Below are 13,638 nucleotides of genomic sequence, written 5' to 3' on the forward strand. Positions count from 1 at the left end.
CTGGTTCTGTTAAGCCTTAAAATAGCTTTCAGAATGCCTCCCCGCACCGCTAAGCCCTTCGCAGCTTGGCTGCTCTGGCTCCACTGCAGTAGCAGAAACCCAGACCTTGTCCCTGAGCCCTGACCGTGGGCAGCTGAAGGGCAGGGATTAGAGTCCGGGGTAACTGCAGGCTCCGTCCCGCCGAGGACCGGGGGGATGCTGCAAGCTGTGAACCTGGAAGGTACGGAGGCTCCCGCTCCTTTTCAAGTCTACGCTTTACTCCTGTGGCAATGGCAGGAAGCAGCATCCGCGATTCGCAATGCCCAAATCAAAGCCTTTTAAAACAAAGCGAATTTAAAGAATGAGGTTGTCGCAGGTGCGGTTTTCTTTGCGGACACTTGGATTCCCGTCAGACCTACAGCCATTCCCCCGAGCGCAGCCGGCGGCCCTCTGATATTAACGACCCAGCGGAGAAGCTCCATTGAGTCCTTAAGGGGCATTGATGGCCCGGGCGAGGCGCGGCCGGCCCCCTCGGGGCAGCGGCCATAGGGCTGAGCACCCTGCCCAGCTCTCCTCGCGCTCTCCTGGCCGCCTCCAGCCTCGGCGGGCCGGGGCCCGCGGGAGGGCCGCTGTCCCCTTACCTCAGGGCTGTCACAGGTGCGGCGGCCTCCCTGAGCCATGGCAGGCCTGGAGCTGGCCCTGGCCTTGGCTGGGCTGCTGAGCCTGCCGGCGGCCAGCGGCCTGCCCTTGCGCCCCGGCCCGCGGGAAGAGGTTCTGGCGGCGGCCTTGCAGAGGCTGCGGGAGGTCTTCGACATCGAGGAGCTGCCGCCCGACGTCCTTCCCGGCAAGAAGCCACCCCAGTTCATGGTCGATCTCTTCAACAAGGTGGCCGACGCTAACGGCATCACCCGCTCTCCGGGGCTGCTGGAGAGCGACGTGGTGCGCAGCTTCGAGGACCGAGGTGGGCCGGGGACCCGACAGGGTCCCTGGGGGCGGTAGGGCCGAACCGGGAGGGCAGTTCCCCGCAGCTACGGCGTTTCCCGGACGGGGAGCGGCCGCCGCGCCCGCTGCCTGGGTCCCGCTGGGGGTTGGAGCTGACCGGCCGCTGCTGTGGAAAACGCGGGGCACAGCTTGAATGCGGAGTCTTGCGCGGTTCCTAAAGAGGGCTCTTTTCCAGTTCACGTGGACCAGTACCGCTTCTACTTCGACGTCAACGCGATGGAGAAGGGTGAGGAGATGCTGAAAGCAGAGTTCAGGGTCTTCAAGCTGAAGAGGACACATGTGTCTATGCGGTCTGACATGAGCCACTTCTGCAGAGTAAGTGGGAAATAATCTGTCAGCTAAACACTCACTTGCGCTTTCTTTGTTAATGATACTGGAAGTGAGGAGTGCAACCACGTAAACTTGCTTTATTTCTTTTTGGCTTTGGCTGTATGTGTGCTGTCCTTTGCCGCTATGGCAGTTTGCTCTCCCTAAGGATACCTATGTCAGACCTATCTGAGACCACATCATGCTTTTCTGGGACTGGGGATTCAAATCGAAATTTTTCTGCTTGAGTTGTTCTAAGAAGTAGTAATAGCAGTCAGGGATTCATAGGATAACAGGGCGGGAGTGGGCTCCGACCTTGAGCGTATCTGTTTCTTTGGCAAAAGGCAGGATTGGACATTTCGCAAACCTGAAGACAAAGACGTGGAGGAAGAGAAGACTTTCATGGTATCAGTTGTTCAGAATGGAAGTAAAAGGGATGGTCAGGATATTTTTCTATAGTATCAAACAGTCCAGTATCCTGCCTCTGAACACCGCTAGAAGTAGATGTACCTAACAACACTTTTTCCCTGGTTTAGAATGGTAGTACAATTTTACAGCTATGATTTGGCCAATATGTGCATAATCTTTGTCCTCCTTGTTTTGCTGGAAAAATAATTAGCTTCATTTCTTGCTTTGTTGCATTACTCCCAACAAGGTGGAAGTGTATGAGCTCTTGGAGAGTGGAAGCAAACCACAAAAAAAACGTCTCGTTGCTTCAAGATTATTGTCCCTGTACACAGAAGGCTGGGAAGTATTCAATGTCACGCAGACAGTAAGCAGAGAATTCTGACTTAATTCTAAATTTCTTAAGATGACAACTCTTGACTCTAGCATTGTGCTGGGTTTTGTGGTCTATCTGAACTGAAGGACAGCAGCAGGGGAAGAAGCTTTCTGCACTTAAAAGTACACCTGATGCTACCTGAATTAAAGGAGAAGTGTTTATATGCTGCTAGTAGCATGGGCATGATGGGAATTGAGTAACCCAAACCTAGTAGATTGGAGAGACATCGGGCCAAGTATGTTATTGTAATTAAAACATGTTAGTGCTTTGGCTGCCAAAGTAGATGACACTGATTGTGTACTAAGAGTAGGTTTTCATTTTCCTTTTATTCTGGTGACATTACTACAGAGCAGAGTGCTTTAGTGTTGTATTTTTAGAATTTATAATGGTTAGGTTGTTTTTCATTTAACTTCCTCCTCTGTGAACTTCTTTATTTGTTAGTTTCAAGATTTGTTTTGTAGATAAACTGTAACTGTGTGAATGCCTTTCTATAGCAAAAATCCAAATGTTGTTTAAAACATATAGCTTCTTGAGTTGAAAGCTCAAGTTTTTTTGGTTTGTGTTTTGTTTTTTTTTTTGTTGGTTTTTTTAGTTTTGTTGCCTAAGCTTTATGATCAGAATCAGCAGCATGCTTGGATAATCCGTTGAGTTGTATCTTAAGTCATGATAGCCGTGCTTGAAAATGGCCTGGCCTTATCTATTAGTCTGTAATTATAACAATTAGAGAAAGTAAATTTGCTTGATGGTGAGTTGATTTCTTCAAATGCCATGTTTGTTAGATTTAAATGAGTTTTAATGGTATGGAAAGTCTGGAGAGTTCATACTCTGTTATTAAGATTGCTATGAAAAATACATCCTGGCTAAATAAAGGATTTATTTTAATGTTAATTTTAACTCCTAGACTCATCTATTCACTAGTAAATTCTCAGAAATTAATTATCTTCCTGTAAATGTAGCTTTGGGAAACGCGTATCATATTTTGTATTTTTAGTCGTTAAATTATTGGTTAAAATATTAAACTCAATTGAGTCTCCGCTCTACATTTACCTCACTTCTGTCATAATATATGTTCTTACACTCTCATAGCTTGTTGCCTGTTCCCTTTTCCTAATATAATCATTGCTTAATTGTAATGCTGTAATAAGAATATTGAAACTATATTTTTTCATTTCCCTGTCATTGGTAGGTTTCCAAGTGGGTTGGAAACAGCAGCTCCAACCACGGCTTTTTGATAACTGCAACACATGTACTCAACAATAGAATTGAGCACAACCTGGTTAAGTTTGCTAAGACCCAGGGCACTTTTCAGGAGAGTAGAAATGCTCTCCTCGTCCTCTTCACCAATAGTAACAAACGGAGGCCTCCCAGCTTCATACCCTCTGCCACAAGTAAGTTCACAAAGGAGCAGTGGTCTGTTTTACAGTATGAACTCCCCGTTTATCTTCAGGTCCCATCTGCTGCCTCATGTATCTCAGTCTCGAACAGGTCTGAAGTTCGGCTTTGTCACTGTCAGTTTGATTTGACAGTTCTTGCTAGTACGTCACCCAGCATCTTAGATTGCCTTTCCCCTCAGGCAAACTGTTTTTGCAGGAAATACTCTTAAAGCTTAGGGTAAATCTGGTTTATTTTTTTTGAAAATGGGTGTGAATTCTACTTTTTTAAATTACTATTTATATTACTTTTGAGGTGGTGAAGTTTGTGTGAAAGTTGTTTAAGTTTATGCTAAAAAATCTCAGTGACCTGGAAAATTTTGTGAAAACGCTGGTAAAGCAACTGTAAGTAGAGTCATTAAGTGCAGTGTTCAAGACTGGAAGAGGCTGTTAAATAAGCAATTTAAACCTCTCTGTCCTTGCCTTGATTTTTAAGCACCTATTTCACTTCAGTGACTATTTAGCATCGTGACTAAAGGCTGCTTTCATCGCAGGCAACACCCTCATCCCTTAAATTACAAAACGCAGTGTCTTACCTCCCCCGCTGGTCTTCCAGTAAAACCAACTAAGTTTTAGTTTTGGAGCCTGATAAATGCAAAGAGCAAAAGCTGGGAGGAGGCACAAAAATTATTCTGTTTTGGGTTTGCAGGGTCTTCTGGTAAACAATTGCATCTGCATATTAAATACTAGGTAGCACTTGCATCAGTATTAAGTAGGTGGTGAAACTGATTAAAACCAAAGATGAGGCTGGCCTGTCTATTTTTGCTTTCTAAAGAAATTTTTTTGTAGTCAAGTCCTAGATCCCAGCGTAATGAGCATCAAGCTCTGTATGGGATACTGTGTCAGGACTGAGAAATTGATACTCACTTCTCAATGAAGAAACTCCCTAGACCTGCCTGTTGTTTGTGGTCAGTGAATCTGTGAAGATTGTTCTTCTACCAGCCTGTACATCAGTGTTTTTCAGCATATGGATCTTGAGGTAACCACAGGCATTTAACAAGGCTTCCCAGAAAGAAAGCAAACCTATTGTCACTAAGCTTCATTCTCCAGCAAAGTTCCATAAACCTGATGGTAGTTCAGATCCAAAAACTGGAGGGGAAAAAAAAAACCCAACACAAAACAAACAAAAAAACAAAAACAAAAACCTTTACAGAAACACACACTCTGTTTTGCAAGTGTATGGGCGGAGTTCCTGGGAGGAATACTGGGAAGAGAAAAAGGCAGTGTTCTCCACCCTCTTTTAACACTGCTCAATGTGATATGTGTTGTAGGTGTGGTGTTATAAAGACCATTAATACCATTATTTACCAGATTCAGCCCTGAAAAGGGCCATGTGGAGTTCACAGAATGTGTTTAGCATATCACAGAGCTTTTTCCTTCTCTTTCTGCTAAATTGCAGTCCTTCAGGCCACCACCAAGAGAAACACAACATTTGGCAAGTTTTGAACTATGGCTGAAATGGCAATTGAATACACACACCTTTGGGGACTTTCACAGTTTAGGTGTCACTTTAAAATTTACTCTGAAGACTTTGATGTAGATTTACAGAATAGGCTTTCGTGCAGAACACTGGAAATTAAGGAAAATTAATTAGGAAATTAGTTTATTTTGAGAAAGTTTAACACACAACTTCCTTTCAGAACTGGAAATGAAGCCTGCCAAAAATGATGCTTCACACGTGCCTCGCAAAGATCAGGTCATCGAAAGCAGAAATGCAGGCATGAGCAGGAGACCACGAGCTGCTGAAATCCCTTCTGCCAAAAGCCAGGTAACAGCGTGTCATCGAAGGGAACTCTACGTTGACTTCCATGCTATTGGTTGGTCAGGATGGATTATTTACCCAAGTGGATACAATGCATTTTATTGCAGAGGATCCTGTCTCTTCCCCTTGGGGGAACATCTAAATGCAACAAACCATGCTACAGTTCAGTCCATAGTCCATACTCTTAAACTGTCTCAAGATATCAGCACACCTTGCTGTGTGCCAGATGAATTGAAGTCCCTCAATCTCCTCTACTTTGATGACAAAGAGAATGTGGTCCTTAAAAATTATAAAGACATGGTGGCAACAAGGTGTGGTTGTCATTAACAAGACCTTTTTCTGTCTGCATTTGTGCACTTGAATTCAGTTCTTCTTTTGCCACTGAAGATATCAAAGGAGATGGCATTTCAGTTCACAGGGCAGAAGAGCAATAAATTCAGTTGTGCTTCAAGACCTTCTCCCTTCACCATGGCTGTATGGAAAGATGTTCAAGGCTGGCTTTCAAAGAGCTGTGGGCCTCTGGGGGCTATGCTGACTTGCATGGAGTATCTGTACACCAGGGGAAACCATTAAAAATTGGAATTTGTTATTTAAAGTAGTTCAAACACATTAAGTTGACCGTTCAAATTACGGGCTTTTTCTGCATACTGAGGCTCAGAATTTCCTATGATTTAACAGGCAGATATCCTGCTTCAATCCACGACGGGGTGCAGGCCTCTTTATAACACAACCTTACTCAGTTTTGACTGCATGATCTAGTGGCAATGTACACCCCTAAATAGAGCTTTCAGGATAAGTGTTTGCCCAGAGCTAGTCTGAGAGAACTCTACTATCTGCAGCTCATGCATTACTGAGAAATGCAGTTCTTTCCCCTGTTCTTTATGCAGGTATGCCAAATGCAGAGACTTCCTTGTAATTCTCCCTGGCACTTGCTAGCCAGTCTGAGGGAGCACATAGGTCAGTATTTGCTGGAAGTTGGCAAACTTGGATTCTGACTTGGGGCCATGCTGGTATAAAACATACATATGATGAGGGGTCAGCCAGTCCCCCTCTTTGTAAAATCTTTCTCTTCCACCATGGTCTGCTGTGGTTGTTGGGCTGTGTGGCAGCAGAGGTTGCCTTTGAGCATTTAGAACAGTGACTTTACAATGGCATCATAAGCTTGGATCAGAATCCTCGTAGTTCAGCAGATAAAAAGAAGAACATTAAGCTTTGAGGTCCATGAGGATATGCTGGGTGCTGGCCTGGTCCCATATCTGAGGCAGTTTTAATGGAAGGTACTCACTGGTACTCTTCCATTCTTCCTTGAAGAATAGGACATAGATATGGAAGGGATCCCCAAAGTTCTTTCAGCCTTGTTACAATTTAATGCAGGTAACAAGCCCATTTCAGTTCCTTAATCAACTCATTGAGTTGAAATGTAAGCCTGCTTAGGTTTCTTGTCTCCATTAATCCTTGAAGGAGGCTGACTTCTCACAGAACATGACATTTCCTGTGGGTAGAAACTTCATGGAGAATTTTTTTACTCCAATGAAATTTAAAAAAAAAAGATATATATGTAAATGATTTTCTCTCTGTAAATACTGATGTCTGTAATTTTATTTAAAACAAACACTTGTACATTAACTTAATCTGTAATATAAAATGTTAGTATGCAAATAAATATAATGTGACATTGGTCTGGGGTTTTGCTCTATATTTGATCCTCTTTCCTTGAGACATGAATCAAATACTTTCCCAGATGACAGGACATTTGTCATGGCTTCAATGGGCACTGTATCAAGTCTTCTGACTCCACGTCAAGAAGTATAATAGATAAGTAGAATAATTTTGTTTCCCTTCAGGTATAATCCAGTAATTATTCCTGAAAAGAAACTCACATTGAAGCTTCTTGTAACTCTCACTTGAATTAGGCATAGAGATTAAAGTCCTTCGTGTTGGTCTTTTGCAGTGCTTGTAACAAAGCCCACCTCATGGAGGTATTGAACTTAAAATACCTGGTATGGTGCGGTGGGTTCAGCAGTAGCAGTAATTTTTCTCCTTCTTACTAGCTGGTGCAGTGCTGTAGTTTTGACTTTCAGCCTGGGAACAGAGCTGATAACACCAATGTTTTTAGTTGCTGCTCAGTAATGTTTAGTCTGACCAAGGACTTTCTGAGTCTCATGCTCTGCCAGGGAGGAGGGGAAGCCAGGAGAAAGCAGACACAGGACACCTGACCCAAACTAACCAAAGAGGTATTCCATACCACAGCACATCATGCCCACCATATAAACTGGGGGTAGTTACCTCGTAGGGCTAGATCATTGCTCAGGTCAGGCTGGGTATCGGCCAGTGGGTGGAGAGCAGTTGTATTCTCTTCCCTTGTTATTTTCCTCATCATTATTATTATTGGTAGTAGCAGTAGTGGTTTTATGTTATGCCTTAGTTACTGGACTGTTCTTATCTCAACCCATGGGAGTTAAATTCTTTCGATTCTCCTCCCCATCCCTCTGGGAGTGGGGGTGAAGAGGGGGAGGGAGAGAGAGACTGCATGGTTCTCATTTATGGCTGGGCTTAAACCTCAACATATGGTTTAAATTTCCTTGATGTGTAAGGAATTTTTTCTTATTTTCCTGTATGTTGTAATATCTTGGGATGCCTTCATTAAAATTTCACTAAGTTAGAAAGTGAGGACAAAAGAAGCACTGTTATTCACAGGTAAAATATATGGATGGGAAGGCTGTGCCCCATATGTGTACGCCAGGCATGTGCTTATCAGAACTACAGCCTGGAATAGGTGGAGTAGAGGAGGCTGAGCAAGACACAGATTTAGAAAGAAAGGATAGTATGAATGGGTCAGTGTGCAGAGGAGGGTTTTCTCCTGCCTATTTTTTTTCTGTAGAAGGCTGCAGAGGCTGTTGTAAGAATCTGCGAAGCTGTGGCACTCTGATATCAGAACAGATCCAAGAGAAGGCCTTGCTGCTGGCGTGAAAAAAGTGTCCGTTCTGCAGAACAGCCCATCATCGCCATGCTGACCACACTGCCTCGTGTTCAGTATTCTCTATGTAAAACGCATAGTGGTGGGTTGAGGGTGTTTTGATCTTGGTATATGGTCACTCTGGTAAAGGGGCATATAAATGTGGTAGCCAGGTGGTGATAGCTGTTGCATCAGCTGCACATCGTCACTGGACTCAGTGCCATTGGCAAAGGGACCTTGGAAAGTGTAAAGGGTTATAATCTCACTTTTCTGGTTTCTCAGGCTGCTTTGCTGCATTTTTCCCTTTTCACTGCAGAAGTATCTGTGGGTTTTTTAAAGTTTATACAAACCACACATTGGGAGTGAGAAAATGTATCTACAGTGAGAGTCCAGACAGGGTAATTTCTGAATAGTGACTTCAGATGATTTATTTATGGTTCTTTTGGTAGAGCCCCAAAGAACTAAAGTTTTCACTGCCAAACAACTCTGCGAGAAGGACTGCATTTGGAACAGACTGGCTGAGGCAGGTTCTGCATCCAACATACTCCAGTCTTCAGTCAATGACATGACAGATGCTTCACCATCAGCTGTGTATCAGCTGCATCCTTTGCTGCTCAACTCAGAGGGTTACCCTTTTTTCCAGGGTATCTTAATGAGATTCTTCTTTTTCCGATGCCAGGAAAAAAAGGATTTTTTTTTAATTCAAAAGCAAGTGTGATTAATAAATAAATGATGGGCACACTGAATATTAGCTTACATAGTGCTGCTCTATAATAGGTGAAATGCACATAGTCAAACTAGGAGCACTCAGTAGTTTTGCACACATTAAATTATTTTTTTTCTGCGCCACTCAACATAGTCTCATTATGCCCCATTAAACCCTGATAATTAAAACAAAATATATTGGAATTGTTTATCCTGGACTTTGTAAGGAAATGAGGTTCATAATAATGCCAAGGGAAAAAATTTACACTACACTAGAACTTGTAATTAGAGTAACAATTAAGCACAAGTATACTCTTCTCTTTTTTTCCATTCTATCTTTGGGTTTTTGTTTTGGTTTGATTTTTTTTTTTTTTTTGAATAAAGGTGCATTTTCTTGTTATTCATAAACACAAATAAGTAAGAATTCCAGAATAAGAAATGCTACACTTTGGAGTCTTGATTTAATAAGAACATCATATGCTCAGGTGACATGTCAAAAGTGACAGCTAGAGGTTTGGAGGGAATAGTTATTCTTCAACATGGGCAGTTTGGAAAAGGATTGGTGACTCAGACTGTGCATTGTTATATCGTGTTGCATTGAACAGGAGCAAGAGGAAGCAAACCACATAGTACCAAGACCAATGAAGAGCACACCTGGCCCTGAAGAGTTCTCCTTCCAAAGCACAGTGAAAACAAAAGTGAATGACTGCAGATTTTGTATGCAAGATTCTACCAAGAGCACCGACACCCCAGAGCCTGAAATTTGGAATTATGCAGAGGAAGAGTCCCACTTGAAAGGACAGAGAGCTTTGCAGCATCTCTCCCCTATTTCCAGCTCCAAGTCCCAGTGAGAGTACTGCTATAGCAGGCATTATGCCCTCTGAGCCAGCTCAGCTGGTGACTGGAAGCAGAGCGCCCTATTATTCACAGTGGTGCATCTGTACAGCGCTCAGCTCTGCAACTCAAGGTCTTCCAACTTGGATCCCTCAACCTGGACAGCTCATGCATCTCTGCATCCTCTCCATAGCATGTGATCAATGTATTTCTCCTCTAGTAAATAACACATCTTGCATTTCATACCTACAGGCACATGGAAAATAGGTTTTCAGAAGCAGAAAAACCCAGAGAATGCCTAGGAAGAGAATCCAGACCTATGGTAAGGTTATGAACAACCCCATGATAAAGAGTTTGGCTCAGGTTTGGGACTAAAGAGATCCAGGTATGTGCAGTCACGCTCATTATTGTGTAAGGTGAGGAGAGTGCTAAACCTGGCCTCAACAATGCTGCAGTGGGATGGTAGTGGGGTCTGAGTATGCTGGGGGGAGAGCTACTGGTAAAGAGCACAAGTCAGACTTCCATAGATCAGACTTCCATGGACTCCTGTTCATAGAAATGTTTAAGGGATTTCTGTGGGGTTCTTGTCACAAGGTATAGATGACAGGAAGTTGCTGCTTGGCACTGAAGCAGTGGAGGGATGTGCTGGGGGTAAGGTAAAGCAGAAGGGATGGGCTTGGGGAAATTGGTCTGGGATGGTTTCCTCTGTGAGGTGGGAGATAACTTAAATGTGCCTACCCTGAAGAAGCTGGAGCACAGCAGTGCTGTAAGTAGCTGAAAAACCTCTGCTCTATTCTGTCTGTCCTATAGGCTTGAAAATTATCCTCAGTATGAGACATCAAGTTAGGAATGTCTGAGTTGTTTCCAGACTGCCTAGGGTCCTTCCTTTGGTTCCTGTTCTCTGTGTAGGAAATGGGGCATTTATGTGCTTTACTTGAAATACCCATGGAAGATTCATAGCCCTGAAGCCTTCCTGAAAAGAGGAGAGAAGCTGGGTGCCTATCATGAGTTCTGGGGCTTTCCCACAGATACCGAATCCTCAAGATTGCTTCCAGGCCCCTTGACATCACACATGCAAATATGTACAGGTAAATGTGTATATCTGTATGGCTTCTTTCTTATGTACACCCATGGCTACATGCATGCATGTTCAGAGGCAGCCTCCCTCCTCTTTTGTCCCAGACGGCGTCCCAAAGGATACTGCTACTTAACCGTAACTGGAATGCTTGGGGCTAATATGAGGACGTTGCCACATACAGAGGGTGCAACTGCTTTCTGCAAAAGTATGTCACACCTAGGTCATTTCTTCCCTTCTGCACTTGAGTGTAGCTCACCTCCAAGGAGAGCAGTTAGCAGGTGTGAATTGACCTTTGGTGAATCACACAATTGTGCCTTAAAGCAGATAACAAAATGTGTTCATTCTTCCTACTGGGTTTATTGCTAAAAGCCATTCACAAAATAAAAGGGACTGCTAACTTCTGTTGTTGCAAGGAGATTCATGCAGATACTAACTGCCCTAATTCAGAGCTAGATCACAGCCTGTCTTGTTTCTTGAAAACAAAAGCCTGTATGTGGGAAAATGACCTGTTACTGAAAAGTGTTTGTCCTTTAACTGAAACCATGTTTCTGTGATGCCATAAACCTTGGTCTCATGACACAAAGCGGCATCATGGAATAAATCCCAGTGCACTGTTTCGGATCTGCTCATGGAAATCTCTCTTGGTTAACTCTCAGGTTAAATGGAATTAGCAGGCAGCATAAGGCCATTCCAAGGCCAGGTTGGACAGAGCCTTGGGTGACATGGTTTAGTGTGAGGTGTCCCTGCCCATGGCAGGGGGGTTGGAACTAGATGATCTTAAGGTCCTTTCCAACCCTAACTATTCTATGATTCTATAAAAACGGGTGTATGGACTTCAAAATCAGTGTAGACTCCCACTGTGATCTACATCGGAATCAACTGTTTGTCCATGTCACATTTCTGCTGAATGTGCTGAGCCAGTGCTGGTGGCCAGGGAGCTGTATCCTCAAAAGCTATAGACAAAAAAAAAATAAGTCTAATTTCCCCAAACATGTCTAAAATGCCCTGAGGTTAAATCAAGCTAAGCACTGGGACAGCTTTCCTGACAGTGAAAGCCTGATGGGCAAAGTGCTGCTGGGAATAAATGATCACAATTTTCCCAATAAGCAGTGAATTCTGGGTCCCCACTGGTACTCCCAGGATTCCCTGAACTGCTGGAGTGCAGGCTTTAAGTGGGAGGAGTCAAGGTTGTGGTAGTTCAAAATCGCAATTAGAAGAGAACATGTTGCGAGAAAAAGAATTGAGCAATAGGGGATAAAAGTGGTTTCTTGACCTGTCAGACATTTGCTGTTAGAGCCAAGATTTCATCTGTTTAAAAAAACCCAGCCAAACATAAGCATGTTAGACAACCCACTTGATGTCTAAATTAACTAGATATCTGAGAACTGTTTTGGTTTATTTAGTAAGGTTCATGCTTTCTGTACCACAAAAAGGACTGTGCACCATGTTGGGGGAATGGAAGAAGTTATTTAATTTGCCATTAGTAAAATACTCCTGTGGTTGATTTATCAAAACTCCCCAAGAACAGAATCACAGAAAAAAAAATAGGCAGGAAAAGGCTTCTGGATATCATCTTTGCCTAACTTCCTAGTCAAAACAGGGTTGACTTCAAAGTCAGAGCACAGTGCTCAGGACCTTGTCCAGGTGAGTTAGGTATATCTCAAAAGATGGAGATCTGATGTCTCTTGGCCCTGTTCCAGTGCATACCCACTCTCAGTGTATTTTCCTTGACCTCATGGCTATGCTTTTGTTAATGCAACCCAAAAGGAGGTTAGGGGTTAGCTTTCAGCAGCCTTATCTGCAAGGATCCCCTGATAACCTAAGGAGCCAGTCCCTGGCCTGTGCCAGTATTGGGGTTGTTCCCTTCTGGAAGCAAGGCTGCTTTTGATGAACTCTAAGTGGTTCTTGTTGCTTCCTACCCTGAATAACTTTCAGTTTTATAAATGTGGTATCTACTACTAGCACTGGGTTTTGACAGAGTTTTTCTGCTGCTTTTGTGAAGAAGATTTTGTTGTGATAAAAAAAAATAATTCAATACTTCACATTTATTTTAAGACTGACAATGCAAAAACATTTCTAAATTCTTCAAAGTTGCTCTGGAAATTCACAGTTCCTATGTGAACTTATTTACATATTACTCTAGACAGTTCACACAGGTTGGCTCAATAGTTGCACAGATTACAAAATGAAAGTAGCTGATTTATTTTCATGGTATTATAAAACTTTGCATTCTGTTTTTCTTGTGGAAAATGGGTCAGCAGGTAGCTAACATGTAATTTCTGAGATATCTCGAGACCTCCTATGATTATTTTTTTATAGATTATAATAATCTCCTGTTTCCAAATATAATTTATAGCTACTATTGCAGTAACAGTCTTTCTGATTCACATAGGTGCATTGTTACAGGTGCTACTGTTTCAGCCCTTATTTTACAGGTCCTATTACTAACTGTAGGTAGTAACTTCTACCGAGATGAGGCTTTGATCTGGACATTGGACTGCTTCTTATGTGTGTGGGCTGGCCAGTGGCTGAGACCTAGAGAAAATGGATCTGGGTTTCACTTCACCCAGCTTCAGATATCTACAACACAGACACCAGAATGTGATCAAATTAATCCCACCGAGTAGTTTACCTGGAGTCCTACAAGGGCCTGGCAGTCTTAGAGGTGGGTCCATGGCCACTGAAGTCACCATCTATCTCTACATATTGGTCTACAAATGTGACAACTCAGAAGTTGTTTCAGGCAGCAGTCTTGGTAAATGGACAGAACAGACCATGGTCATCCACCAGGACACCACTGCCTCT

At 43.1% G+C, this 13,638-nt stretch overlaps 1 protein-coding gene across 1 annotated transcript; it reads left to right on the forward strand.

Moving 5' to 3' along the window:
- The first annotated feature begins 514 nt into the window (after positions 1-514).
- On the forward strand, positions 515-6,212 carry LOC130594826 (bone morphogenetic protein 2-like). The gene is made up of 5 exons (XM_057401023.1): positions 515-940; positions 1,157-1,296; positions 1,943-2,059; positions 3,255-3,456; positions 5,139-6,212. The coding sequence occupies exons 1-5, from the start codon at positions 658-660 to the stop codon at positions 5,585-5,587; spliced, it is 1,191 nt and encodes a 396-aa protein (XP_057257006.1). The 5' UTR covers positions 515-657; the 3' UTR covers positions 5,588-6,212.
- Positions 6,213-13,638: the final 7,426 nt, after the last annotated feature.

This window comes from Pezoporus wallicus, unplaced genomic scaffold (genome assembly GCF_028554395.1).
Source record: "Pezoporus wallicus isolate ANWC-B61680 ecotype Strahan unplaced genomic scaffold, APGP_CSIRO_Pwel_v1 contig_5524, whole genome shotgun sequence".
Classification (NCBI taxonomy): domain Eukaryota; kingdom Metazoa; phylum Chordata; class Aves; order Psittaciformes; family Psittacidae; genus Pezoporus; species Pezoporus wallicus.

Bases quoted from the DNA above. Each gene is read 5' to 3' on its own strand.
- LOC130594826 (XM_057401023.1), top strand. From the start codon at position 658: ATGGCAGGCCTGGAGCTGGCCCTGGCCTTGGCTGGGCTGCTGAGCCTG. The intron at 941-1,156 runs GTGGGCCGGGGA...GCTCTTTTCCAG, and splicing joins GCGCAGCTTCGAGGACCGAG to TTCACGTGGACCAGTACCGC. The intron at 1,297-1,942 runs GTAAGTGGGAAA...ACTCCCAACAAG, and splicing joins ACATGAGCCACTTCTGCAGA to GTGGAAGTGTATGAGCTCTT.